This window comes from Falco naumanni, chromosome 4 (genome assembly GCF_017639655.2).
Source record: "Falco naumanni isolate bFalNau1 chromosome 4, bFalNau1.pat, whole genome shotgun sequence".
NCBI lineage: Eukaryota > Metazoa > Chordata > Aves > Falconiformes > Falconidae > Falco > Falco naumanni.
This window is the reverse complement of record NC_054057.1, coordinates 107,859,152-107,887,121: the sequence shown is the minus strand read 5'-3', so window position 1 is coordinate 107,887,121 and position 27,970 is coordinate 107,859,152. Positions and strand designations below refer to the sequence as shown.

The window sequence follows — 27,970 nt, the reverse complement described above, 5'->3', positions numbered from 1 at the left end:
CGGGAGGCCCGTCTCCTCCTCACCTTGATGTGGAAGCGGATGAGGGCCAGGCGGATGCAGTGCGCCATGCAGACGGGCGGCAGGAACCAGACCTTGGGCGGCGGGGTGCCCTTGTTCTGGACGTGGCTGACGATCTGCTGCGCCGTCTGGCGCTCGTTGCCCTGGCGCTTCACCCACTCGTGGAGCCGGGCCTTCTCCAGGGCGCCGTTGAAGAAGACGAAGAGCTCGATGTTGCCGTTGAAGCAGGCCTTGGCCAGGGCCGCCAGGTAGCCCAGCATGTGGTTCCACTGCCCGCCGCTCACCCAGTCCGTGTAGAAGCCGCCGTAGAGCCGGTGCAGGCAGTTGTCGGCGTCGATGAGGAGGCGCAGCGGGGTCTGGGGGGGCCGCTGGCGGCCCCCACCCACGAGGCTGCCCCGCGCCAGCTTCTGCAGCTCGACGGGCACCACGGCGCTGGGGCAGTGCTTCTCGATGTAGTCCTGGAAACCCTGCACTCCCATGGTGAGGACCGGGCGGCGGCGGCGGGCGGGCGAGCGGGGGCCCGGCGGCGGCGGCGGCGGCAGCGGCGGCGGCGGGGTCTGGGCTCGGGCCGGGCGGCGCGGCGGCGGCTGTAGTTGCGGGTGGGCGGTGGGAGCGGTGGAGCCGGGTGGGAGCGCTGGCTGCCGTCGGTGGCCGTTCAGGGGGGAGTTGTATGGATTAGTGGGGGGGCTCATGGCTGCTGCGGCCGCCATGTGCTGCTCTCACAGAGCCATGGCTCGGGGATCCGGGCTGCTGCCGCTGCGGCTCCGACTGCCGGGGGGAGGGGGAGCGGCACAGCGCGCAGGAAGCCAACCCGCCGCCGCCGCCGCCTGCGGCAGGGAGAGCGGAACAGGCGGGACTTGGCGGCGGCCGCCGCTGCCACTCACAGGCGGCGCGGGGCGCGCACACGGGCGCCGGGGGAGGGAGGGCGGGCGGGGAGCGCGCCCCCAGCGCCGCCGGCCCGGTGCCCGCCGCCCTCAGGCCCCCCGCGCTGCCCTGCCCTGCGGCACTGGGGCGGCGGGGCCCGCGCAGCCCGCCCGCCGCGGCCGTTGCATAACCCAGGCATGCGCGGGAGCGCGGGCGGAAGCGGGTGGCGGGGAAGGGGAGGGGGCTCGGGGGGAGGCGGGGGAGTGGCGGGGGGCGGTGGGAGCCCGCTCGGGCCGGGCCGGAGCGCTGCGCGGCCGCGGCCCCCCCCACCCTACCCCACCCCGCCGCACGTCGGTCCCGCCTCCGCGGCTCCCCCGGGCAGCGCCGCTCCCCTCGGCGCCGCCAGCGCCCGGGGCGGGGCAGCGCGGCCACCGCCGTGGCCAAGCGGCGCCCCGGGGCACCTGTTGCGCCGCCGCTCGGAGGCCGCGTCTGGGCCGGGCCCCGGCGGGCAGACGTGCCGGCCCCCCCGCTGCCGGGCCGGCCGCGCCGCGCTCGGCCTCGGGCTGCCCGGCCGGCTCGCGAGGCCTTCCCCGCCTGGCAGACATGGCGGTCGCGGCCGCTCTGTGCAGATAATAATTACAGGCTGTCCCCGCCTCGCCCGCAGCCCGCGTTCACTGCTGCTGGCAAAACTTGCAGGCGGGTTCCAGGGCCCTTCCGCCTCCGGTAGAGGCGAGGCGGCTGCTGGCGCCCCGAGGCCTGGCCGCCCAGGCCGGGCCTCGCTGGGGCCGGTAAGTGGGCATCGATACAGGCTGCCGGGGGAAAAACCCCGTTCCGTTCCGCACGGGCGGTGAGGGAGTATCCTTACAGTCTCGGCCGCATGAAATTATGTTTTAAAAGGCCAAGATTAGGGCTGTTCCTGAGCTATAGAAGTTGCATGCAGTTTGTCATTGAAATTGTACTGCGGCGTGCAAGTAGTTCTGTGCTATGCAGGTGTCAAGAAAATGTCAGGCTGCACATGCTGTATAGTCACATTAATATTTTATTGATAGGGAAAAAAATGTGTTCTTAATGAGACTTCAGTCAGGCTGGATTGGCACCTACAGTAAATATTCCCACCGGGGAAATGCTGTCTCGGGGAGCGGGTTGGTTCTCTCGCAGGCGGTGCAGTGCTAATGCAAGGCTGCTCGGAGGGTGTTGTATCCAATACAGTCTGGTACAGCATAAGGTCGGTGAAATAAAGAATACTGAAAAAAGGTATGGAAATAGTCAATGAGAAATAATGCTTCTTCCTAGAAATCTGGTTTTGTAATAATCTGAGAGCATGGTTTCCTAAGTAAATAGTCTGATTTCTTTCCAAACTACTTTTCCCTTAGACTTCCTAGATTTTACTTTAAGAGCAGGCATGCGTTAGGATAGCATCAAGGTAACAAAAACACTGAAACACTTTGAAAGGCACACAAAGCATGGGAGTAGACCAACAGTGCTAATAGAGGATCAAGGAGAAAGAACTTTAAAATTCCAAATATCCCCAACCACATCAAAATTCAGCCAAAGAACAAGTACCGCCATACATGAAGCGCATAAAAAGCAGGTGATGAGACATGCCGGCAGGTATTCAATGCTGTAACCAAACAGTACAAAGTTTGATCAAAACCAGGACAGACTGTTCACTAATTAGTCTTGAGAAGAGAGCGGTAGCTGATTCAAGATGCCTCACAGGATAGTTAGGTTCAGTAGTTTTAAGAATGGCAGCCATGTATAAATAAAATGTCTCCAAAGTTTGCTTGGGTTATGTTTTGTGTTGTTTAAGAAGGAAAACTAGTCAAAAGCATTGTCTACCAGAAGCCTGACCGTTAATGCCCTGATGTTTCCCATGGAGTTAGGTAGGTAGAGACAGTAGAACTGAGTGCTGCCAGGTTTGTGTGCCCATCCATAAACCTGACCCTCCTTCCCCAAAAGAAAAGAGAGGAAAAACAGAAGGGTAAACAAGGTGCTTCAAGAAGTTATTTGATGCAAATTGTTGCTTTGCTGCAAATAAAACTTTGGCCAGACAAGAAGGCAACAGAAAAAAAGTGCAATATATGGAAAGCAAAATTACACTGCAAAACAGGTAGACTAAGATGATAGACTTAGAAAGCAGTTAACCAAAGGCACAAAGACAAACAAGGTTTTTTTTTCATCAACCAGCAGCAGAAAGCCTGCAGGAATCATCGGGTTATCTGCATGTAAGTAAATGGTGTGATGGAGGAAAAGGCATTTAAGAGTTTTCTTTCTCAGCACTGAGCCACAATGCATTTTGCTGTTAACAGTTATTGGTTGTGCAAAGGAAGGGTTAACAAAAATTAATACTAAAGGCAGTGACTCATTATCCAACCTGAATAGAAGAGAATTAGGAGTGGCTCCCTAGAAGGAAGGAACTGAACAGTCATTAGGAAGAACTTGAAATGAATAACCATGTCAGGGCAAGAACATAGAAACGAATGTTATCATCTTAGTTTTGATACCCCTGCTAACAAAACTTGGTCCCACTGTGAGAGGACTATGGACATAGGCTGTGGGACAGGCTATCCACGGTAATCTTGATGATGGGTACATTTGGTTGGGAATAATTGATGCATATATTATCCATGGGAAACACTTGTTTTACGCGATTTCCATTAATATTTCTCCTCCTTTCTCACTCTGGTGTGTCTCACTGTGGAGCTGCTGCTCCCTGAACTTCCCAGTTCTTGCTGCTATAGGCAAAAAACCTCCCGGTCCCTCCTCCTTACTGCTGCTTGCTGTGGGCAAGATACTTTTCTGTAGTGCTACTTCAGCGCTCAAAGTGAAATATATCTCTTATATTATTATTTTGGTACTAACTTTTAATGCAAATATTTGTAAATAAACATGCAGTAAATGTTAACATTCTGCTGTTAGCTGACTGTTACTAGCAGCCCTGTTTCTCTTCCCTGTCATCTGGAGCATTTGACTGTAGTAGGGGTGAATAGCACGCAGCAATAAAACCAACCCTTGTTTCTCTCATGGTGTATTGCTTGCATATACCTATTAAATAAACATTTTGCTTACAGAGACTTGCAGAATCTTCATGCAGTTTATATAAAACCAGCAAAAAAAAGGGACGCATCTGCAGGCTGACTTAGCTTCATCCTCAGTATGTATGTTATTTCAGGTGATTTCCTTTTGTTGGTTTGTTGTTGTTGTTGGTTGTTTGGGTTTTTTTTAAGTTACAGGCATGCCTGGCACTTAGTCTAAAATAGTTGCAAAAATAGTAGAAACTGAAGAACAATTGCTTAGGTTTAAAAAAAAAAATTTGGACAAAGTCACTCACAGTCTTGCTCTGATTTTTTATCATGGTACTTGCTACTAGGTGAGACATTCCTTTCTTGTACCGTAGGTTGCTTGCAATTAAACCATATACAATCACACGAAGTTTATACAACGCAAGAATTTCCATATTCAGGGATCTCTCTGTAGCCTGCTGAAATATCTACAAGCACCATGGTGCTCTAGCATACAATAACTTCTTTCAAATATCTATGATACCTATGATGGAACATTTTCCTCTTAGGACAAGCAAATGTGCATATGGGAGACACCTAACTGAGTCATTTACATGCTTATCGGTCTCTCCATCAGCATCAGATCTTAGAGCAGTTTCAGTCTATTTCTGGAACTTCTTCCTTTTTCAGCTTTCAGCAAGACATAAAAGCTGCAGAAACCCATAGGTGATTGGTCAGCTTAAATAGGTTTATTGCTAACAGTTAATTTTTTTCTTAGTCTACAAGAAGGAGTATTATTGTTACAGCAACAATTCATCGATAGCAATTCTCGTGGGTTTTTTTGTAAAACTCTTTGCAAAGAAGACTTTGCTGCAATCTTTAGTTTCAGCTGATCAGCTCTCACCCATCAAGCATTCCTTCACTCTAACGTTTCAGACTTAATTTAAAATTCAACTTCCACCATAACTTCAACTCATGAAAAACTAGTTGCCCTGGTATCTGGTGAATGCAAGTTCCATCTTTTTGCTGGTATCAAGCCTTTTCTGTTGGCTACATGCCCACTCTATTTTGCCACAGCATGGAACTTGTGCAGGAGACTGATGCTAGTAAGTAGAATATTCTTCTGCACTGTCTCACTGGCTGCTTTGAACTTTGATGATGGATCATTTTGCCACATCTTAATTTGTTTTTCACTGCTGTTCTTGCAAAAATTCAGCCATGTAGATTTTGTGCCTTTGTCAAGCTCTCCATCTCTTTTTTAGCTTAAGCCACAAGTTTAACTCTGAGGACTGTTAGCAAAGACTGTAAGAGATGCCCCAAAACTTGCAGTCCACTGGTTTTTTGTCTTTTCATTCTCCCTTGCCAGCTGGCCTCATAGACCAGCTTTGTGATAGTTGAGGGCAAGTCCTACTTCTTCTTTACGCATCTAAGATAGGGGTGCTATTCTGGCACTCAGGAAGTCTGCTCTCCTTGCACTTGCCTCATGCAAATACATGCCCAGCGGTGACCATACAGGAAGATGTCTTTTTTTCACCCTCCTACTGGCATTGGCTTTTTTATTTAACTTAGATTTATTAGAATGTAGATTTATCCAAAGTGTGTTCTTCCTCATTACATTTTTCACTCTTAGTCAAAAGCCATTTTGTGATAAGCTGTTTTATTTCGTGTGCTTGCCTTTACTATCAAGACAAACTGCTGTTGATTTTTGATTAATTCTTCAGAGGTTTTCTCACATTTCCAGCCCTCTGTTAATTGCAGTAAGTTATTTAAGAACCATCAGTCTTTCCCAAAATCGCTATATCCTACTGAGTTCTTGCATATTCAGTGTTTTCTGTATGCTATCCCTGATAGCTTCCCATGAAGAGGAGGCTAATCCAAACGGCTGACAACGGGGCAGAAGCCCAGCAAAGACACCCGTGGTGGAACAAAGACTCTTTTTTTTCAGTGTTTTCATATTATATGGGAATGTTGCTTGGCATCTTAATTTTGCTGTGAGTTCCTTGTAATACTTTCTCCATTTATGGTTGTTGGCCTGTGTTTTGGGGTGTTGTCCGTTATCCAGTAGACAGACTATTACTTAGTATCGTTAACAATTACCTATGCAAAACACTAGCAGGCGGCTCCCCTGGAGCACCTGTTCTCAGAGTTGTGGCTATGGCAAACCCTGCACCACGTTTTTGAGTACTTGGTCTCTTGTTCCTCCCAAGACAATACATACTTCGTGTGTTTGAGAAAAGCAGACTTAGGAAGTGTATTGTATTTGAACAGGGCAACAATTTACGTTTCTGGTATAGAATGGTGAATGTAGAGAGAGGGAGTGAAGGCCTAACGCAGCTCCTCGTGACCCTGTTTTTGTGATGTTACCTTCCTGGGCAGTATTGCAAGACCACGTGTTGGCAACCACTTTTGAGTTGCACTTTTTTCCTATTTTCTTGGGCCAGTTGACCCATTAATAGCCTCTTCGAGTCTGTTTTCCCCTCCTTTCCCTCTTTTCTAAAGGCATCTTCAGCTTTCCAAATAATTTCTTTAGGCCGTTAAAATACTAGTAAAACATGCCAGGCCAACACCGAAATCTTTGTAGACAGGTCATATCTGAGAGCACGCTGCTTGCTACGTGAATGACAGAGGAAAAGAACTTCTCCCAAAGCCTGCTGTGAAGCCCACATTAAGGTGAAGCGCTATGTAGTCCAAGGACCGGTCCAAAGAAAAGATGATTCAAAAGGCATCATATTTTCGTAGAACCACTGCTACACTCACAGGTGAAATTTTTGACTGAACGTGAAGGCCGACCCATTAGGAGCTAGGCCCTGTACAGACAGTACAATGTCAGTGGTGAATGACAGTATTGCTCCGGCAAACTTCTAGGGCAAGAAAATGACTGGCAGCGAGTCCTCCAAGTGTATGGGAAAAGCAGCCCTGCAGAGGAGGGGGCAAGTGACGCTGTCTGAAAGAATTCCTCCTTTCAGAGAACAAGCAGCGCTTTCACAGCAGTGGATACTTAGCCGTGCCACACAGTATACAGATTACATCAGGTCCATTCGCTGCCTTTAATTATTTTTTAAAAAACAAAAGCGTGAAAATTTCCAGTTCTAAATTTCAGTTTTCGGGAATAAAAGCATAAATAATAAAGGCAGTTTGAAGCAGGCAACAGGAGCTGGTGGAGAGCAATAGCACTGGTTCTTTGAAAACCTGGAACAGTAGCACGCTGTTCCCGTGGTATTAATGAATAGTTGTGTGAGACGTACAAAAAGGCAGTATGTAAAGTATGTTCTACAGCGTTTTTTGCAGGAGCATCAATAGTATCACAAACAGATACTAATACATCACTATAGCTAGATCCTACAACAAATGTGGTGCATTTGCAAGTGGTATCATCGGAAGAGCACATAGGAGCTAAATATAGATACTGTGGCCATTTCAGAAGAGCAGCTCTTTACACTTCTAACACTTTAAAAACATGTCATTTTTGTTGGCATTTATGCAATTAACACAAGTATCTCAAGCATGTAAGCGACAGATTTAGCTACCTAAACGTGGGATATGGATGCCAGATTTGGGAACACCATCCAAGCCAGACCTTCACTTTCAGTCTGCTGCAGTAACTAAATCTTCATCTTACCCAAACACATGCCAGTATGGTCTACCAGCGCATCACCTGTAGATGTAGATAGCTCAGTTATTTGTTTTAGCACATAATGCCCTTATTTCATCCCTACAGCTCCTTGCTGCACAAAGCTGTGCCCTGAAAGTCAAGTTAAAAAAAAAAAAAATTGATTTGAATTGCAAAGTATAAAGTTGTGGGGCTGTGCCTGCTTGAAATTGCACACAGGCTGAAATGAGCTTTACAAAATCCAGGCTTTTCAATGCAGTGGGCTGGACACAAGGGATACTTTGTGCCGTTGCCTTTCCAGTCGCATAACGGCTCTCCATGTCTGTCCTGCGGGCACAGCCGCCACTCCTGGGATGAGGTGCTCCTTGAGCTGGTGCAGTTAGAGAAGAGGAAAACCAGACACGATCTTCCTGTTGTCCAGGTCTGGCCCACGGGCCATCAGTTAGACTGTTCTGAACTACGGCGCTCAGTTCAAAGGGCTGCTAATTGTATTTTAATGACAATTTAAATGATAGTGCTGATCATTTCAGAAACATTCATATCACTAATTACTAGTAGTCTATGTGGTGCTTTAAGCAGGCAAAGCACTGTAGAAATGTGAAGTAACATTATTAATGTTCTCAGTGGCCTTCAACATATCAAAAGCATCGTCCCGTCTTCATAGGCCCAAACCTCTGCCCTGGCTGCTCACATTTATGATACAGCTGCAGCAGATGTTTTTGCAGCATTCTAGAAATCAGTAAGAGGAGCAGCAATTCAAAATGACTTACATTCATTAACCAAATTGCTACCAATATTAAAAAAATATACCAGCAATTAATATTAACTAAAATTCTTACAACATACGGCTTCAGAACATTTTAGCTTAAATACTGGTTCGATCAAACTGAATCTCTGAACAAAGCATGGTCAGGATGTTTAAGTAAGCTTGCCAGAAACACCCGTACTAACAAGCAGCGTGCCTGTTTGTAGCGGGCGTTATTTCTTGCCTTGTCGTTGCAGCTGCGCAGGAGGAGCGGTGGCATGGCGGGGAACCCAGCCGGTCTGCGGAGCACACGGGGCTGGAGCTGCGCTGGTGCCACAGGTCTCAGGGATTTCGGCTTCCAAGGCTGGCAAGTCGGTACCTGCCAGAAGCATTAAATTCCTTTCTGAATGTTTACTTGCATTTTGTACAAGATACCCATAGTCTGTTGAGGAATCCATTCTCCAGAAAAAATATTTAGAGTGCAAGTCACAGTTTTGCCCTTCAGAAATTCAGCCAAAACACATTGAATCTGCTAACCACTGACAACATAGTGGTGGTCAAGATGTTTATACATAAAACACTGTATCAGTGAGAGTAAAGCACAGATCTTGCCCATGTAATAGATATCTAGTACCGAAACGGAAAAGCTGGCCAAGCCCTTTTCTAAAATAAATGCTTTTACAAGAATATAGGTTAACTGTAGTACAGTGGATTTTAACTGCCAAATCTGAGCAATGAGAATTTTGAACAGAGTTTTACTGGTGCAGAAAGAAAAAAAAAAAAAAAAAGAGGCTTGTTTCCTCACTGGAAAATAAAATGCATCTAAATAAATACTAATGCTGATTTTTTTTGGTGAAGATTTATGTGATTAATCCCTTTACAGTCCTAGAGTGTATTAGGTTTCACTAATCTACGCTCAGTTTTATGTTAGATTGCCGGCATAGGACAAGAGCGAGGAGCTTGCTCTGCTCTGCAACCAGGCAGGCAGCAAAGAGGGTGAGATCATCTATGTACACTTTTCACCTGAAGCCAGTGATTTTGTGCCTGTAGTTGCATGAGCACCTGTTTGTGTGAGCAAGCCCCTGAAACTGCTTTAAAAGACACATTTCTTTATGCAGATAAGGTGGCTGGTTATAAAACAAGATTTGCACAGGAGAGGAATTTTGCGTGCAATTTTCAAGATGCCTTTTTTGCAGCCATTTGATCGGGGAGTTTTCCTTTCCACGTAAATGATCAGTCTCACTTGCTCAGGTAATGCTTTAAGCATGTTATTTGTGTGCCTCTCCTTCTTCTTCAGGCTGTGCAGCGATGGTGTCTTTGGAAATGAAAGTAATGAAAAACTTTTGCACTTTGTTACTGAGTGCCGTTTTTTCCTTTTAGAATGTCGATGGTGTTTGAAACTGAGTAGATCCGAGGGCAAATAATTCCTCCCTTTTCTGTTTCAGGAAACACTTGCCTTAACTGCCAGTATGCTCTTACAAATCTCACAGCTTGGAGAGAATAGCAGACCTGAGCTGATGCCAAATAAGTGCTGGTCTGGTAAGAGATAGCATTTAAACTTACATATTCCCAGTTTTTTTAATAAAACATTATTCATTTGGTTTTCGTTCTTTTCAGAAACATCTGAGATATCGGTATCTCATTTTTTTCGCGTGGTTTACACAGATTACTTCCTCGTCTTCATTTATTCTTTTAAAGATACATCACTTGAAATTTATCCTGTGACTTTCTTGCCTTTAATGCCAGGAAAGCATTTAAAATTTAGAGAATGAAATATTTGTGAATAATGGCAACTCTTTTGCAAGAGATGAAAAGAGTTAAAAAAACTGCAGGCTTGTGAATTGATGACAGAAAACCTTACTTCTGCGAGTCGTACAAACATGCAGCCTGGCCTGCGTTCAGTGTCTTGACTGACATAAAACTAGAAACATTAATTAGCATAAATTCATAGTCTAGGCTTTTTTTTTTGGGGGGAAAGGTAAATATTACATAGTTCTCAGTAACGAGAGCATTTTTATTTTCCAGAAGACATCAGTTTTAATTCTCCAGATACTCTCAGTATATAGAGCAACTTTTGATCTCCCCCTACATAATACAGCACGGGAGAGTATCTCTTTAAATTCATTTATAAAATAATTCAGGACTGTGGGTGTCTTTGATCTGTTCCTCTCTGCTAAAGTACAGAAGAGAAGAACATGTCGCTTAGCAACCCTGCACCGGAATTGGGGGGGGGGGGAAGCGGGGAGGGATGGATGGTCCAGAGTCACAAAAGGGAAAAGATTAATCCTTGTCAGAAAACTAAACTTCTGACAATGCTTCTCTAAAACAAAGCAAACAAATAAACAAACGGATGTTTGCAGAATTAGGTAATCTCACTTTCTCCTTTTTTTTTTTTTTTTTTTTTTTAATCCCACTTCTGGTCTATTAATAGTAATCTTACAACCAAATCAGAAAATCAGGCACGGGATAGGCAATGCAGGCTTAAATAGCTTCAGGACTGGGCTGCAGTCGAAGGGAATCTGAAAGTTTTATTTTTAAACCAGTTAAGCATATTTTAAATTTAATTATTATTGTCAAGACTATCATAATTAATTAATCATACCGCAGTTTTCATCTGAACACTTCAAATAACTTCCGTGTGGAGTCTCATCCTATTTTACAGTTGGACAGCTTAAGTGTCACCAGACTGACTTATTTAGGGTCACTTACCTTATTTTAAATAAAAATCTGCATTTCCCTAAATGGTTACCAGGCTGTGATCAGCTGGTAACTAGGTAACATTTCAGTAACTCTGAAAAAATATCAGTAACAGTGCTGAAGTAGATGAGCAGCACTCTGACAACCTCTACCATTTCTGCAGCTGCAAGATGATAATGTCCCCGCAGAGCAGTGGCAGGAGCAGGTACCGTCTCAAACCACTCCTGCTCTTTCCATTTCTGATTAGTGCTGTCCTAGAGCAGCCCTAATTTAGCTTTTTCTTTTGCATGAGAACTCAAAACATCAAACCCCACAGCCCTGCATAGCTGAGTTATGGAAGAGAAAACTTCTGCAAAAAAACTGTGTAAGAGAAAGAATGACAGAACTAGCCCACTTCAGGGTTTCACACAGATGAAAAAGATATCATAATTAAATAAAGATAAATCGTTGTGCCTGGTCTTAAATTAATGACCATAAAGGTTATTTAAGATCTTCATTTTTAGGCCACTTCCATGTCCTGATCACCTAAAACTTATTACTGAACATAACACTTAACATATAGTTTAGAGAATCCCTAAATGCTAAGGGTTCATCTTTCTTCCAGAGCTCAGTGCAGGCAATTCTCTCCTCAAAGTCTGTAGTAAAATTGCAGAGTATTAGAGCAAATGCCTACCTCTGTCCAGAGGCCAGAAGCTCATCTAAACTGGCATCTATTGCATATTCCACCAATTACAAACATACTTGAAACTGGACATTATTGAACTCTGAAGTAACGCTTATTTTCATCTAGTAAGGGAAATGGTAAATGATAGCATGGACCTCATTAAGATCCACAGATTAAGTTTCTTAGAACAGCCTACCAAAGAATACATAAGTAACAAGATAATTTTTTATTACCCATATATAGCAAAGACTGTCTCCAATGAGATCAGTGGGAATTTTACTAGTTACTGCAGGGGTGCCTGGATTTTACCCAGGATCTCAGAGTGTGCTTTTTGTATTGGCAAATGCTTATGTAATGTGATTCTTTGGAGAAATTTAATTAAAGAGAAATGTATAAAGTACTTGGCATTAAGTGGTCTGAGTTTATTAACATACAGTATTTAGAATGAAGCCCAAATTAGAAGCAAATAATGCTAAACGCAACTGTGAGCATTTCAACAAAATTTACTTTATGGAGAAGCTTGTATAGACTTTCTGCATTTTTGTTTTTAACAAGTATGTTCTATATGCTTTCATTTTTTTTGATCCAAAGAAATTTAGAGGCTTTATTTGAAATGTCGCAAGCTGAAGCAAACCCCATTGACTTGACTTTATCGTTGCTCTCAGTTGCACCAGGGTCAACAATTCTTTACTGTAACTTAATACTGAATAAGTATTTTTGCTGACTGCCGAAATTGAGTGGGAGGAGGAGTCCAGCAACAGTAGAACTCTTTCACTTGTGCTTGTGTTTATGGTACCAGTTCATATACTTAGTGGGGTTTATTTTAAGGAAACAGAAATATGTAATATCCATGAGGCGAAGATTATCTTGGTTGGAGATTCTTCTTGTTACAAAAAAATCATGCAATTCCTCTAACAGAGAAGAACATCTCCAGCTTCTCAAACAGGCAGGCAGATTTTGTGAGGCTGATAGTTTAGAGGAGTATGTTTTGGACTACACTGGCTTAAAACCATGTACAATTAACATAGCTTTCTGATTATGGCATTCAAGTTACCAGATCAGGATGATACATGAAAAAAGCATGCAGATAAGGCATCATTTGCCCAAACATGTCATCACAAACTGACTTCCTAAAGGTATGTCTCAAGCTGGAGAATGAAAACACAGATGTGTTATATTTTTCCATTTCAGAGCAGTCATTATAATATCACTGTGATGCAGACTACCTTCATGACTTGTTAATCCCAGTACTGAGAGAGGGAGAGTAACCTAAATTCCTGGAAGCACCATGTTGGAGAACTCTCAGTTTAGCACAAAAAATCTTGGAAATACATTGGCACAGCTAAGTACTGGGGAAAAGATTTTCTTGGGTGTGGGACACCACACTGCGACAGCCTCTGTTCTTAGGGAAGCATTTCTAATCTAAAATGTATCAGACTACTTATTTCTCTTGTAATGCCCTCCTAAATGAAAACAGAATTATTCTGCCTTTTCACGATCCATAGAAAAGTTTGAAGTTAAAAATAAATCTCAGATCCTTCTCAACAGAGGCACAATGGCTGTCTTTTTATCTTTAAGAAAAAAGCATGCTGGTCCTGTTGCCCTCTGCAAAACAGTAGGTCGTTACAGAAAGGCTTTTTAGTATTTGAGGCTCAGTTTCCCCAGTGATCAGTACTTACAGCAATGAGAACTGCAGCAGTTCCAGAGATGCTGGGCATCTTTACTGCTTGGAGTGCTACCACAAAATGTCTGGCTCTAGCACCAGAGACCTGGCTTATAAGTGGACTGAAAAATTCACTGAAATGCTTTGATGTTGCATATCTGCAGAATTTGAAAGTATTAGGAAAGTTTATTTTTAAAAGGAAATTAATAAAAGACATTATAAGGCTATGCAAAATAATGGGTGGTATAAAGGAAGGTCAGGAAATTCTTCTTGTTCTTCTCGCCGTGTAAGGAACTTGGCCATTCACAGAGGGAGATACAGTATGCAACCCCCCCCCCCCCCAATTCAATTTCACAATGTGCCCTCGCTGCCAAGTCTGTCCCCTGACCCAGCCCAGCTGAGCAGGATTGTTGGACAGCCTGCCCCAAACCAGCCCTGCTTGCTGCTGTCGCTCATCGGAGTCCACCACGAGCAGCATCTGCAAGGTGTTGCACCACGGAAAATTTGTGACTGGAAGGAAAGGGGTTTGCAGGAGAGAAAAAAACCAAACCACAATGGTGCAGAGAGGTCCTTGTCCTTGGAAAGCCTGCTGAATGATACCTTTTCCCTTGGATGAAGTCATATTTACATGGGGAATTTACATGTGTCAGTGACTGTGGCAGAATATTTCTGAGGAAGCCCCTTGTTAATATTTTGGCAGCATGGGAGTGTTTTTTTCCCAATTGCAAATGTCACTCCATCTGCCACAAAGCCAATGGTTCCAACAGCCTGGCCTTCCCCGTTAAAGGGACATCGCAGAAGCATCATGTTTGTTGCTGGGATATCGGGAGAGGGAAGCAGCACGCCTGCGTGGCCCGCTGCAGTGGCGTGCTCTGCTGGTGGAGGGTTTGCTGTGAGAACACAAGGCAGCTGAGGAGGTGAATCATCCCTCCTATTTACTAATAAGTGAACTTCTAATTTAGTTGTATTTAACATCATCTAGCTAAGATTTTGAGAGCTCCACTGGCTTACGTCTGAGTTACATCATAGAACTATGGGTTGGAAGGGACCCTTAGACCCACCTCCCACTCCAAGCAGGACTGGCACCAACAGTGGATCAGGTCTCCTGCGATTTTACCTAGCCAGATCTTGGGTGAGTAGCCTCTGCCAGCATTGCTGTATCCTCCCAGGGAAGCAGTTCTTCCCAACGTCCAGTCGGAACCTCCCAGGCTATTGTCCTTTGCTGTGCCATCCGTCGCTACCAAAAAGAGCTTGGCCCTGTCTTCTTTCCCGCTCCAGTTCAAGCAGTTGCAGCCTGCTAGTAAATCACCCCTTAGCCTCCTCTGCACCAGACTAAAAGCCACAGCCTCCTCCATCACCTGAAGTGTGTGCTCCATGTCCCTGACCATCCTGGTGGTCCTGCTGCCTTCCCTTCCCATTTCTGATCGTCCTTGTGGCCTGGGGGCCGCAAACCCAGACATATTATTCCGGGTCTCTGAGGTGGCAGGGATAACGAGTTCCCTCAACCTGCTGGCCACCCTTCTTTGAAAGTAGGTTAATGTGCAGTTTGCCCCATTTGCAATGAGCACAGCGTTGGCTCACGTTTGACCCGACATCTGCCATAAGCTCCAGGTCCTCTCCAGGAGGGCTGCTGCTCCGCCGGACCGTCCCCAGCCCATCCTGGCGCATGGCTGTATTCTGCCTGACCTGTGGGACTTTTCTATGTCTTGTTCAACGTGATGGGATTTCTGCTGGCCAGATCCCAAGCTCCTGAAGATCCCTCCACAAAAGTTACTATTTGGCATGTCAGCAACTCAACACTCGTTTAGCATCATCTTCAGATTTGTTGTTTCTGTATTCTTACATCATCAGTCAGGTTGTCAGGGAAGATGCTGAAGAGGATGAGCCCTGGAATCATTGGCTTCCCTCCAGCCACCGAAGAGCTGGTGAGATGGCTGGCTGCTAGTCTGGAGTCTCTCTGGGTGAGCGTTCTGGCAGTGACATGCAAACTGAAGGAAGAGCTGGATTTCTGTTTGGTACCTTAACTGGTGGCATGTTAAAGTGTTTTAGCAGATGGTAGTGGGCTACATAGTGTGCACGAGTAGCAAAGGCAAAACATTGCTTAAATTTAGAAGAATTCTGTAAATAGGTTTCTAAAAATAATGCTAAACAAGAAATATTTTTTACCATGTACATTTTCTACTTTTTTCAATACCTAGTGTAGCATTTTGGAGTATACCGAAGTTCTTTTGCAATTAAAATAATTCATTTGTCTTTTTTCCTCCGTTGGAGTCAAACCAACCTCTCACCGTTCCCAGGAGCAGGAGGGAGAGTCCTCCATGCCAGGACAGCCAGTGGACCTCTGCAGCATGCCAGTCATCCACATCCCGTTCCTGCTTCAGCTCAGGGCCTGATCTCCTAAACCTCAGGTGCACCTCCCAGTGCTGGGTTACTGGCTTGCCTGGGACAGGTGGATGGCACTACCTGGCTGCAGTTTCCAACACGTTCAAAGTTTAACATCATAATAGATCAATCTCTGCAAAACACTTTGATTTTAGCAAAACATCACATGTCCACAACACATCTTCCTGATTTGTTTTTTGAAATCTGAATCACGAGGGAAAAAAGGTGTGCTATTCCATAAACCCAAAAGAGATATCCAATAGAAAAAATCAAGCTCAATTCTAAAATGACTTTCAGTGATGACTTGTAATCTGTGCAGTTTCATCTACTTGATAATGCCCAGCTTAGTGTTAGATCTAAAAAAAGAAAGAAATGAGAAAATCATTCCTTTGATATGCATTAAATTATTCAGTTAGTAAATTAGTGAATCTTATCCTGAGTGTTATTAGCTATTAGCATGTTACACTTCTTGATGTTGCTCATGAAGAATGCATATGAAAATGAGGAAAAGATTTCCCTTTTGAAGTTGCTGCCACTTGAGTTGTTGACATTTCTTTTAATTGGTGGCTGTCCTCTTGAATGCAGTATTCTACTGTCTTTTTATGAGAGATTCTTCATTTTTAATTTGTTCTCTCATTGATGAGATTTTTTTTTTTTTGAATGGGTAACTCTCAAAATAATTAGCCTTTCAAGGGAACCATGTTCTCCTAAATAGTTATTAATGAGTATCTCCTCTATTCAGTATACTTAGGCCTTTTTCATTAGGAGAATTTCAAGCTCACATCTCGCCTGGTTGAACCGTACCTGGTACCGCTGGAGACGGCCAGCAGGAATCTCACTGCAGATTTCAGGAAGAACAAGACCAGCCCCTAGGGATGAGGAAAGATCATTTGCCTTCACTTTGTCTTAGGAAGATTGTTTTCTAGGAGAACCTACAATTGTTTCTTCAGGCTCCAGGGCAGAATGGAGGAGGGAGTGAAAGAGTGAAGGCAAACAAGGTAATTCCATCGGAACAAGGATACTGTCTTCAAAGACTGTATCAGCTTCAGGAGTTGGGTGAAGGAGCCTCAGTTATACTGCCAGCTATACAGTACTGGAAACGTACAGCTCCCTTTTATTTAACGTTAAGTTATGCTACATAAAAATAAACCCACTAAACCCAATAATGATTCTGCATCTGAAATTATTTTCCCACTAAAAAGCCAAGGATCTTCAATAAGAACATACTTTGTTTTAGAAATTATTGCCAGTATTGTACTCGCAATTAGTGCAGCACTCCAACATGTCATGTGGTGCTGCATTAATCTAATCCCATTCTGGTTCCTGTTTGGCTTCTCTAAACCAGTTCTTGTTCCTTCCCTTACTCTTGTCTTTAACCTTAAAATCTGCCTTGAGCATTGCCGGCTATTCTGCTGAAATGCAGTCTTATACTTGTCTCCTTTTGATTTACTCTTTCAAAACAGACTGGAACATCTTCCTCATCCTTCCTCTGCTTCCCTGTAAGCTCTCCTGCTCTCTCTTCCTGCTTTCTCCGTTCTTGGTCATTTAGGGAGCTTCTACCACAGACACGAATTCTATCATTCCTGGACAGGCTTCTCTTCTTCCAAACCAGAACATGGTAGTCATTTTTTAGAGGAAATAGCTCAACAACTACAGCAGGAAAAAAAAGGGTCAGACACATCAACATCACCTTTCAGATTGAAAATCAGTGTGAAAATAATGAAATTAAAAAATACTTAAAATAAAACCCAAGGTGGTCCAACATGAGTTGTAAAAGTTGGTATAAATGGCTGACCAAACAACCATTACAGAGCCATAACTTAAAGGGAGGCCTCACTTCAGAGAAGAGCAATGTTTATAGAGAGGCTAATTTCATTTTATTGAATACTATTAAAATAACCTATTAAAAGTTATAAGTTGTAGTTTAAAATACTGCAGTGCGGCTCATAGAAGAACTAGCATAGACTATGAAGTGGCCTTACATGGTGATATATTTCTGACATAATATAATATAAGCTATTTCAAGAATCCATTTACAAGTAAGCTGTCTGGGTAGAGCCCTGCCCTCGCTGAAATCAATAGGAGTTTTGCTGGCAACATCAATGAAATGAGGTTTTCTTCTCATTTCTAGCCTGTGCAAGATTCAGTGTTGGGTCAGGCAAACAGTTCTATTGCATGTAAGTACTAGTGAATTTAAATTCAGCATTTGCTTAGGAGAATTACTAAATGGAATTCAAAAAGTGATTTATTAATGGATTTTTTTATTAGTATTATTTTTTGTTAATTCGTCCAAATTTCCTTATTGGCAGAAGAGTCATGTTATTTTGTACAGTAGCATCCCTCTGCTGTACCAGTAAGCTTAAGCTGTCGGCCCTTGGGAGTGAGGGGTGGGTTGCTTCCCTTCCCCATTCCAATGGAAAACTAACAAAAGCAAGCATTTCAGAGTACAAATTCCATTATTACACAGCTTAGGAGCTTTGCAAGCACCTAAATACTGCAAGTGCTATGATAATTTATCTTTGAACTTGTTAGTAACAATGCATAATTAACAAGTAAGCTGTAGGAACATGCAATTGCTGTGTATTTACCTGGTATTTGCCATGCAGTTGGGGCATAATTGCAGAGGTTATACCTGCTCTGTACAATAGGAGTACACGGTGTACAGTGTACTTTATTTTGTGTTGTTTCACATCACTTGGTCCAGTGAAGCAGAGCACAGTGCAACAGTTTAACGAAGTATTTCATTCTGATGTAGGTGGAAGCAAGCCACGGGTAGGAAACTGCATGAATCTGCACAGAGTGCTGTTACTTAAATGATTGCTGTGGTTTCTGGCTGTTCAGGGTGGCAACCTTGCCGTTTGAGCTCTGGCTATTTGTATTTTGGACTGCTGCCCTTTCAATGATGTAAATGGACTTGAGCATGCAGATTCAAAATAAGAAAGGCTAGGGTTTGTTTTGTTTTAGAATAGCAACTTTTTCCTCTCATATATAATATGGTAGGGCTCTGTAATAATTACAGGTAAAAGAAAGCACCGAAAGAATACATCTTCTTAAAAAGTTTTAAAATACTGTATGCCAGCACATCACCATTTCTTTGCCCTAAAGCTCAATTAGTATTGGAATATCAAATGTGTAGTCACATAACGTAGGCACTGGGAAAAAAATACCAGCTAATGGTGAAAAGTGCAAATGTGCTGCATCTGTGAGTTAGTCACATTTTACATGATTCAGCATAAAAGGTAAGTAAAACTAAATTAAAAGATTCTGTTATGTTTGAGGTCCATGTCTAGCAGGAACAGGAATACCATACACATTGCTTGATGCAGGAATTGCTGAGCCATTTCTCTAAAATGGTGGGATCAGCCTTTAAACCGATGCATGTAGTATTACCTGCTCCAAGGAGAAAATACAGAACTTTCTAGAGAGTGGATACAACACTACGCTGGTTAAGTAACTTAGCAGAAGCATGGATTTATTTGTTGTTGCTGAAGATTTAAAATTTAACTACAGCGTACAAGAAAACAATCTTAAGAGCTCCCTGTTCTGTTCCAGGTGGAAGAGAAAGTAGGGAGCTTTTCTAAGTGTAAGTTATTATTGTTCAGCTTCATAATAATTTTCTTGTCTTGAGGGACTTGATTTATGAGTATAGCGTTAAAAAAAAATCTTGCTCAGAAAGGCCAGCGGTATGACATGACGGGGCATGCATTGTGCTGTATTAATTTCCAGTTACTATGTTGGCTGTGTACAACTACATCACAAAAAGGAGATGCAAATTAACACGATATAATTACCCTGTTTGAGCATCTCATGGTGATTTTACTGTCTGTGTTAAAGCCAGCACACTCACAGCTCAGCTGAGCCGCCTCGGGTCCGCTGGCATGGGGGTGGTGGTGGGGCTCCCTGCAGGAGCTGCCGCGGGGTGTGGGGCTCCCCTGTCCCCACGGCTGGGCTGGCTGCAGCACCCAGGGTGGTGGACAAGCCCAAACTGCTTGTTTGAAAGACGGGTTCAGGGAATTTCGGTGCTTAGCATCAACAACTTACCTCCATAGCCAGCTAAATGAAGCAGACTGAATTATCCCAAGAGTTATTTATGAGTACCAAGAGTTAAAAATTCAGCCCTTCTCAGGTGATGCAGCTTAAGAACATTAATACCATGCACTACGTTTTTTCTGCACTGACAATTTCAGTTTCAGATGAAGTTTGTTTGAGAGCAAAATATAACTTCCTTTTCCAATGTTCATATCTGAAAAAATGATAATTAGTTTATGACTTGCAGTCTTCACTAATTCTATGCAGATGTGGTTTTTTAACTTGTTCAAGGTTTTCCCATTTTCATAGAGTGGACCCTTTGTAAGGGACCACGGCCAAGACACCCATATGTGTCCCGGTTACAATCACAGACATCATCATCTGTGAATTTAATGATTTTTTCATTTCCATTTTTCCTACCTAACATGATAAAGTGCCTGGGTGTCAGTTGCAGCAACTGTTTACATTATTTAAAATACAGTAAAGTATTTCCACTGCATACCAACCAGAGCCAAGGTCTGTATTTTCCAGACATCTTCAAGGCAAACATTTAAAGCCAACTGTAAGACTTGGATTTGAAATTCTAACTCTGGTATACGATGGCAATTGGTGTTCGAGTTGACTTTTACCTCCTTTTCAATATCACAGAGTCATGCTAACACTTTTCTTTTTAAGAGGACGCATGGTAGTAAAGTACCCAGATCCCTCTGAACGGTGCAATCATTCTTTTAAACTTTTAGCTGAAAAGATAGTATTTTACAATCTCAGAAGGGCAGTTTCCTCCATCTAGAAAACTGAGAAAGGAAAGCTTTCCACAGACTCCTGCAGGGTCGGGATCAGACTCGTCAACTAGCATTTTGATGCAGTCTTATTTTTCATTAAGATGCAACAATAACCAGGAGAATCCTGTCTTTTTTTCTGGGAATTAAGTAATTTTTAGATGGTGAAATTCTGCACCATTTCAGTCATAATTTGGAACCCAACCACTTTATATGCTGTTGAAAGCCTCATCTCTCACAAGGGACATTTTGTGAGACAAATCGTAATGAACTGGGATGAGACAGAAGCTCTGGTGAGGAGCAGATTCAAGTTGTGAAGTAGGTAAAATAATGTTCTCGTTAGGGCTGAGAAAACTACCTTCTCGTTAGTGTGAAAATTACAGATGCATGTAAACTGCAAGCATCCCGGTGAATGTGCAACCCTAAGTCTTAAATAATTTTTCAATAAAATGTGCTTTCTAGGTGAGCGTTTCGGGTTCAGAAGTGGGATTGTTCTACAGGAGAATGATCAAAATCAGCTCTTTTGATGTTGTGTTCACAGAAACGGACACCACGTGATGCAAGTTCATAAAGAATGAATGGAATTAGGACAAATGTTTGAAGACTTCTTGCAACAAATTGCTCACAAATAATTTATGGCAAGATTTACTTGCAGAGTGATTACAGCACACGTTTTTGATAAAAAAATATTTAAGAAAACCAATCTGCTTGTGGACAAATAATGAAAAGAGGAAGAGGAAAAATTCCTTTAACAAATATGAAACTGCAAATTATTCACTCAGCTCAGCTAGCAACAAACAATTTTTATGGTAGTAGGAGCTCATGGAGGAGGAGGTAACTGTATGAAGAATGATAGATTCAGTATCTTCTATTGCAATTCTGGAAGGGGTTCCAACATCTAATTTAAAAGCCATTTTCCTCCTTTTATCCAGTAAAGAAAAAATGATAGTCAATGCCTGTGAGCTGTTTTGGGCAGACAAAATCTATTTTGTGTCCATGCAGTCCTGTGGTCGCTGACAAAGGCTAGCTCATAAGGAAGAGCAGGTTTTTATTAGGAAAGATCTCTCTTTCCAGGAAAAAAAAACCAAAATCTGCCTGAGGAAGGATATCGCCATCACAATCCTCTTTGCATCTTCCCATGAGAGAGTAAAGGATTCACCTTTCCAGAAGAAACACGTAATCCGTCTTCAACTTGGTGTATCTTTTCAGTCTCAGAGTTGTGGAGTCTTGTGTGAACTGCATCTCCACCAGCCCACCTTCCAGGCCACAGTAATAAAATGGTCACTGATTTACTTTCCTCTTGGAAGAATACAAAGAACACTTTGGGCATCTCTTGCCTAAGACCACCTTTTGTCTCTTCCCCCCACTCACCGGGAGGAGGTCAGCCACCTCCTGGGCAAGAGGCTCCGGGATGCTGTGCCGGGATTCTGGCAGTTATCTTCTGCTCAGGAGAGAGGGTGACTGTAGCACGTTCTGTTTATGCCTGTGGCATGGTAGATGCGAGTTCAGCATTCAGATCTCCTTAACTCCTTACATGTGTATTCTTGATTCAATATTTAATTCCTAATTTAATTCCTGAGCAGGCACATGCTATCTTTCAAAGCCATAGCAGGTGCAAGAGAGTCCACTTGATCTCTGCTGCTTTACTTCACAAAAAAAACTTAAAATGTTAATGCCATAAGTAAGTATTACAGCACATCTTTGGGTGAATGATATCCAATATTACTGCAGATTTTAGCCACAGTGAAAGATTTTTCAAGCTACTTTGAGCTAATGGAAGAACAGTTTTAATTTAAAACACTGATGTGTTTGTTCCCGTAAATGCTGATTGCCGTAATTCTGTTGTACGCTGTTGGCTTGGTTATACTGAGCTGAGTTAGCTTGTTACAACTTATCACTAACCATTGATTATAAATGAATTTTATTATTTCTGTGTTTCTAGAGAGAAAGCTATCAGGACTGATACATTTCTATGTCCACTGAAGGGAACAATGACAAAAAGAGGTGTATTTCTGCAAAAATGTTCTAGGCCACATTTTCAACAAAGGAAGGATGTGCTGCCAAAGATGACGCTCAGCCCAACAGGATACAAGATGCGAACATCTGCATCCAGTTGAGCTGTGCTGAAACCACCCTTAATTCCTGTCATTTATACCTTTCCTCCCATGCTGCAAATTCACATTAGATTCAAGACTGCTTACAATGTCCTTGATGGTAATCCCAGTCTGCTGCTGGTGAACGTTCTGTCCCTGTTCTGTGCTTTAGGAGCCCTTTCTACAGGATGTGCCTGCTCCTGGGACAGGAGCTCGGGGCACACAATAGCTCATACCCTGCAAAGCACTTGTCAGAGGACAGCTAATACGTTGGTGAATGAACCAACAACTGCACTACAGAAGTGCATTAATTCTGACTATAATCTGAGTACAGACAGATTTCTTAGGCTGCTTCAGTCTACTAACTGCAGATATGTCCGTAGGTCGGTTGATGCAGGTTAAGAAACCGGCCGCTGCCCTTTGCCTTTACGATCCCATATGCAATTTTGGAAAGTTTGCCTAGAGAGGGTAACAGAATGTTCAGCTGCTGCCCCCCCCCCCCCCCCCCCCCCCCCCCAAGCCTATTGGCTTTTTTGCTTTTGTTTAATTTGCTGCATGTGATTAACTCCACTGCCTTTCTGCCTGGCAGAATCTGTGACTGAAAATATCCTGTGAGTATACGCAGTATGATGTAACACTGGTGGAAAGTAAATAAGACCATAGTCTTCATAATCACTGTTTTTCCAAAGAACTACTGCTCCCAGCAGACAGGCTATTTTAGGCTGTAAATGGAAATCAGAAAATGAGATTTTCTTTCTCTGCTAGTTCTTCTCCTGGGAATTTTAGTGCTTTCCCCTGTGCACCTGCTTTCAGTGTCGGTGGCAGCATATTGATAATACCGGCCTGTTGGAGGATCGATCAGTAGAGCCTATTCTGAAATACACCAGTGAACGTGGGAACTAATTTCCAGTAGTACCAACATACTAGTTGTTGATATAAAATCGAGTGTTAGGTCAAAACCACATCTAGATAGCCTGATTTACTCCATGATTCAGGTGACAGTTCACTCAAAATTCAGACTTGCAAAGTAAAGGTATTTCCTAGCTACTTGCACATTTTGTTTGAATATTGGTATTGTATTTTCATCTCAATTTTGCAGACTGCCTTTGATCTCCTGTTTGATGGTCTAAGTCCCGTTACAAATGTAGACACTCTTCATATGTAGTCCTGTCGATACCAGTGATGTCTGACCTTGCCTCCAGTTCATAGCACAAACACTATCATCCATATTATACTTATCATATGGATCTAATGCAAGATCTCTGCACAGTCTTTAAATCTGAGAAGTTCTAATTATCATTCTTAATACTTCATTTCTTATGCATTTTTTTTCTGGAAGAAGCTTTGCATTGTTAGGAATTCAAAAGATAAGGTTTTGCTACAGCAACATGCAAATCTCAGAACGAGAACTTGAGAACAAATTACAATCTTTAGCAGTAGCTGCAGTTTTCTGATACCCCAAATGGTGTTGAGAAGGATCTTCTGTGGTAGGAAACACCCTAATTATTTTGTGGCATGGATACTGCTGTGATACTACATCTGTACCCCCCCACATTTGATTGGATACTATCAACAAGCATCCTTTGACTTGCTGAGTAGCCGGTAATTTATTTTAGTCAATTGTGGTACTACTGAGAAGCACTGTCTTTCTGCCTATATAAATAAATAATATATTAAAAAATAACCTTGGAAAAACATTAATCATGGTATTTTTTTCACTGAAGGAGGAGTAGGCTTTTTTGGGAGCAAACCTACTGAGTGAAAGATAACTTAGTCAACAAGGGTCAGCTCTGACATTGAAAGCAGATGCAAGATTGTGAAAAAAACCCATATGGCTTTAAATAAATGAATGAATAGAAAGACGGCTTTGTGTTGTACCCAGACATCACATGTGATAATCCAGACATCAAAAATTGCCATAATCATGATTTTTTGTTCTCATAGTCTTCCACTTTGCTTTGTCATTTACACCATTCACGTGCTTGACTTTAAGCAGCCTGATGCTGGTTGCTTAGTTTGACCTTAAAAATATAACGCAAATTGCAAACACATTTAGAAAGTTGGAAAACTCTTATCCAGGAGAAATTCTCAGAGCACAAAGAAAGATGTGAAGCAACTGAACTCTTGGATTTGCTTTGAAAATGTCCTGTCCTGCTGTGCCTCTCCTTGCACACCGCCAGCTGCAGTGGCCCCAGCTAGCATTGCTTCCCCTGCACTTTTTCACGGCAGGCTCTCTTCCCTTTACGGGCTTTTTTCAGGCACCTTCATCCTCATTCCTTTCTACTCCTCTTCCTGAAGCAGCATGAGACCCAGTTTCTACCTGTGGCCCAACTTCTTGCTCTTTTACCAACTGCAGACCTTTTTTATCGTCATTAATAGTAGTTACTTACCTGGGTGTGTTTTACCTCTGTCCTTTAATCCCGCAGTTTTCTATGTAAAGGCCCTCATCCCGAAACTCCCCTCTTGTTGAAGCACTGTGGCTCCTCAAAATTAGAGGAGCAACAGCATTCAGATGATAGAGCTCATCAGAAACACAGCACACAGCGTAACATGGTTAGCCATCACCAGATCTACTGTTAATTCTGTAGCCTTTTCCCCAGGGACCCCTTTGGCTTCCCACGTACCGAGCAGCTGGAAGCAGGCAGTGCTTTTCTTCCCTTTCCTTGGCACCTTGCACCACAGAGGACATCACAGTTGTGGTCCCAGGGATGTTGAAGGCCCTGTACCTTCTTTTTCCAAGTCGAGTCTCCCATGCTGCGGACCTACCATCTTTGCCTTCCTCACTGGGAGCCCTTTGGCTCCCAGCTCCTCGCCCCTCCCTGTGCCATGCCCCAGGAGGAGCCTGGCCAGCGGAGATGGGACTACTCCAGTGTTTGCTACAGGACTGCTGATGCTCAGCCACATCCCACGTTCTACTTACCTTGTTGATGAGATACTAAGCAAATAGGCACACCCGCTGGCGTCTCAAAAAGAGTGCTTTAACTTAATATTTGGAAGGTTAGTTATCATGGAAATTGAATACATGCAATATTCACATAATGTACTTAGGTGGGCTTTCCCCCCATCCCCCCCCAAGGGGTCATTTAAGTCCTGAAAACCAAAGCACATGACTCCATAGGTAGATCAAATTGCTTCTAAAGAAACATGATCTTTTTTCTCCAAGTCTTAAAAATCCATCAGAGGAAAGAGGAGGAGTGGGGAATAACATCCCTGCTCTTGTCAATTCTGTTAAAATTCCTACTGAAATAAAGGGATAGCAGAAGAAAGTGTAACGAAGAAAAAGAGGAAAGAATCCCTTTGCTAGAAAAAATGAGCAGTTTAATTGACCCAAAAGGCTTATTCTTACTCGTGAAAAGTATATAAGAAAAAGTCAAAGCAGAATTTGAGAAAGCCAGATCTATGAGAAGCTACCACATTCAAGAATGACAAGTTTCATATAAACACCAAATATAAAAGAGCATCTCTGATAGAAAAGTGCAGTCAACAGGTTGGAGCTCTGCAAAATCAAGCAGTGGCATTTTGTGGCAACTGTTGCAGTCGATGCTACAGAAGATACTATATTTCCTAAAGGGATTTCCAAGTGGAAGTGGTGCAGGGTTTTTTTATAGATTCACAGAACACATTCACCTTCAAGTTTACTGCATTCTCCGCCAATATAAAACCACTTTTAAGTACAGATGTTTCTCCCAAACTTAGCAGACAATGATTTGCAATGGAAAGAGAAAATTAAATAGCTTGATAGATTGCTATTCCTTCCTCTATCTGGTCAGCAAATTTAATTTTTACTTACATTATATAGGCATGAGCAAGGAATTAATTCATATTCAGCGAAATAAGCCCGTACCTTACATGAAACTGAAGCTCAGCTGAGCACATCTTAAAGGAGTGTGATGTGTAGGAGGACACAGGCTCGGCAGACCTTAGAAACCAACACATCAGGTTGAGCACCCTAAAACTGTGTCATCCAAACTCCACTAACTGGCTGGGAGCAGTTAAGCTGCTGTTCAGTGCTTCTCTTGCATGTTCTTGTGGCGCTGCTGACAGCAGCGTGATTACAAACCCATGAGCTTTGAGTGCCACACGGCTATTAGCCAGCAGCATCCTGACATACTGGAAAAGCTGAAAGCCTGCTCTTGTAATAACCACTGAAACTTATCAAAGTGAACAGTTTAATTGATCCAATTAAAGAGAGGCCATTGCATGTCCAGGCTTTTATTTACAGCATTCTTCAGGTGTTTTACTTTGCTGAAGATCCTATGGGCTATTACGGAGGACGTGTATCAGGATATGTATCAGAAAAACATGCTTTCTTAGAATAGAAATCAAGACCAGGAGGCAGAAAAACCTCACTACTTAAATAGGGCTCAAATACAAATGACAAGTGTGGGCTAATCCATCTGTCAGTCTTCTCCTACTACAGTTGTTCTGGGTGAGCAAGGAATACGATGTTTTTACTGATGATGCTTACTACATATTGCCCCGTACAAGGGGGTCCCATTGTGCCAGGCGCTGAGCAGGCACAAACGAATTGGTAACCCTTGTCCTGAACATCTTCGCTAAATAATGTACCTTCATCTCCTGCTTTCTCAGCCTTCAACTAGAAGTTGGTTTTTACCACTAACCTATGAGGTAGTAAAAGGGCTCTGAAGCAAGCTGTATCTTTGGTTTTAAATAATTAACTATATTGACTTGGATACTCTGAGAGCCTCCACTAATCTCAGCCTTCCCAGCAGTTTTCAGATAAAATAAAATTAAAAAAAAATATTTATATACACTAGTCTAACTCACTGTCAGTTTTATGAATGAACTCCTCTGCCACATTCACCACTTGGGACCAGACCTGCTGCTGGTCTGTCGTGGTAGGTTTGTGCTCAAGGCAACGGCAAGACAGCCATTTATTTCAGCTGAGAATCTGATGCGTGGCTGTTTTGAGATAGAGTGAAACTTGTCCTCCGTAATTACTTTATAATCAGTGAAGAGTGCTTTCTAGAGCAGCTTGGTGTAATACAAAATCATGCTTTAAATATTCTGGACTTGTATTGTGTGCCAGCAAGGAAGGACAGTGACCTGGAGAGTGCAGGATGTTCACTTGAGAGTCCACAAAAATACTATGGCCGTGATAGAACAGACAGAAATGGTTTAACCAGGCCTGAAGTTGCTAGCAGGGGACCAAGGAAATCAATAAAGCAAACGGGAGAGCTAGACAGTTTATGATGTCTTATCTCCTCTATATTGCCACATGGACTTTTCTTTATTAGGAAAATAAATGTACTTGAATGAAATATCAACCTGTGGTTATGTCTTCCATGTTGCAGAAAGAAGGTGAATGTGTTATTTATCGGGATCCTTTAGGTATTTTCCTTTTGCCCACGCACCGTGTGCAGAAATGCAGGGGGCAGTCCCTTGACAGACGTGAAGTTGCCT

General features: G+C 43.0%; 1 protein-coding gene and 1 long non-coding RNA gene across 6 annotated transcripts in view; one reads left to right on the top strand and one right to left on the bottom strand.

Moving 5' to 3' along the window:
* The window catches only part of FAM120A (family with sequence similarity 120A), a 55,935-nt gene extending 55,031 nt beyond the window's left edge, over window positions 1-904 (bottom strand). For 2 of the 5 annotated variants that reach the window (XM_040591802.1, XM_040591806.1), the window contains exon 1: window positions 24-903. In XM_040591802.1, the coding sequence (XP_040447736.1) occupies window positions 24-728 (705 nt within the window). In that variant the 5' untranslated portion in view covers window positions 729-903. Of the gene's footprint in view, window positions 1-23 lie in introns of all 5 variants that reach the window. The other 3 variants (XM_040591804.1, XM_040591807.1, XM_040591803.1) reach the window with 2 other exon arrangements.
* Window positions 387-27,834, top strand: LOC121087128. The gene is made up of 4 exons (XR_005827530.1): window positions 387-498; window positions 8,497-9,490; window positions 9,685-9,778; window positions 20,916-27,834. It is a non-coding gene; the product is annotated as an uncharacterized LOC121087128 (long non-coding RNA).
* The last annotated feature ends 136 nt before the right edge of the window (window positions 27,835-27,970 follow it).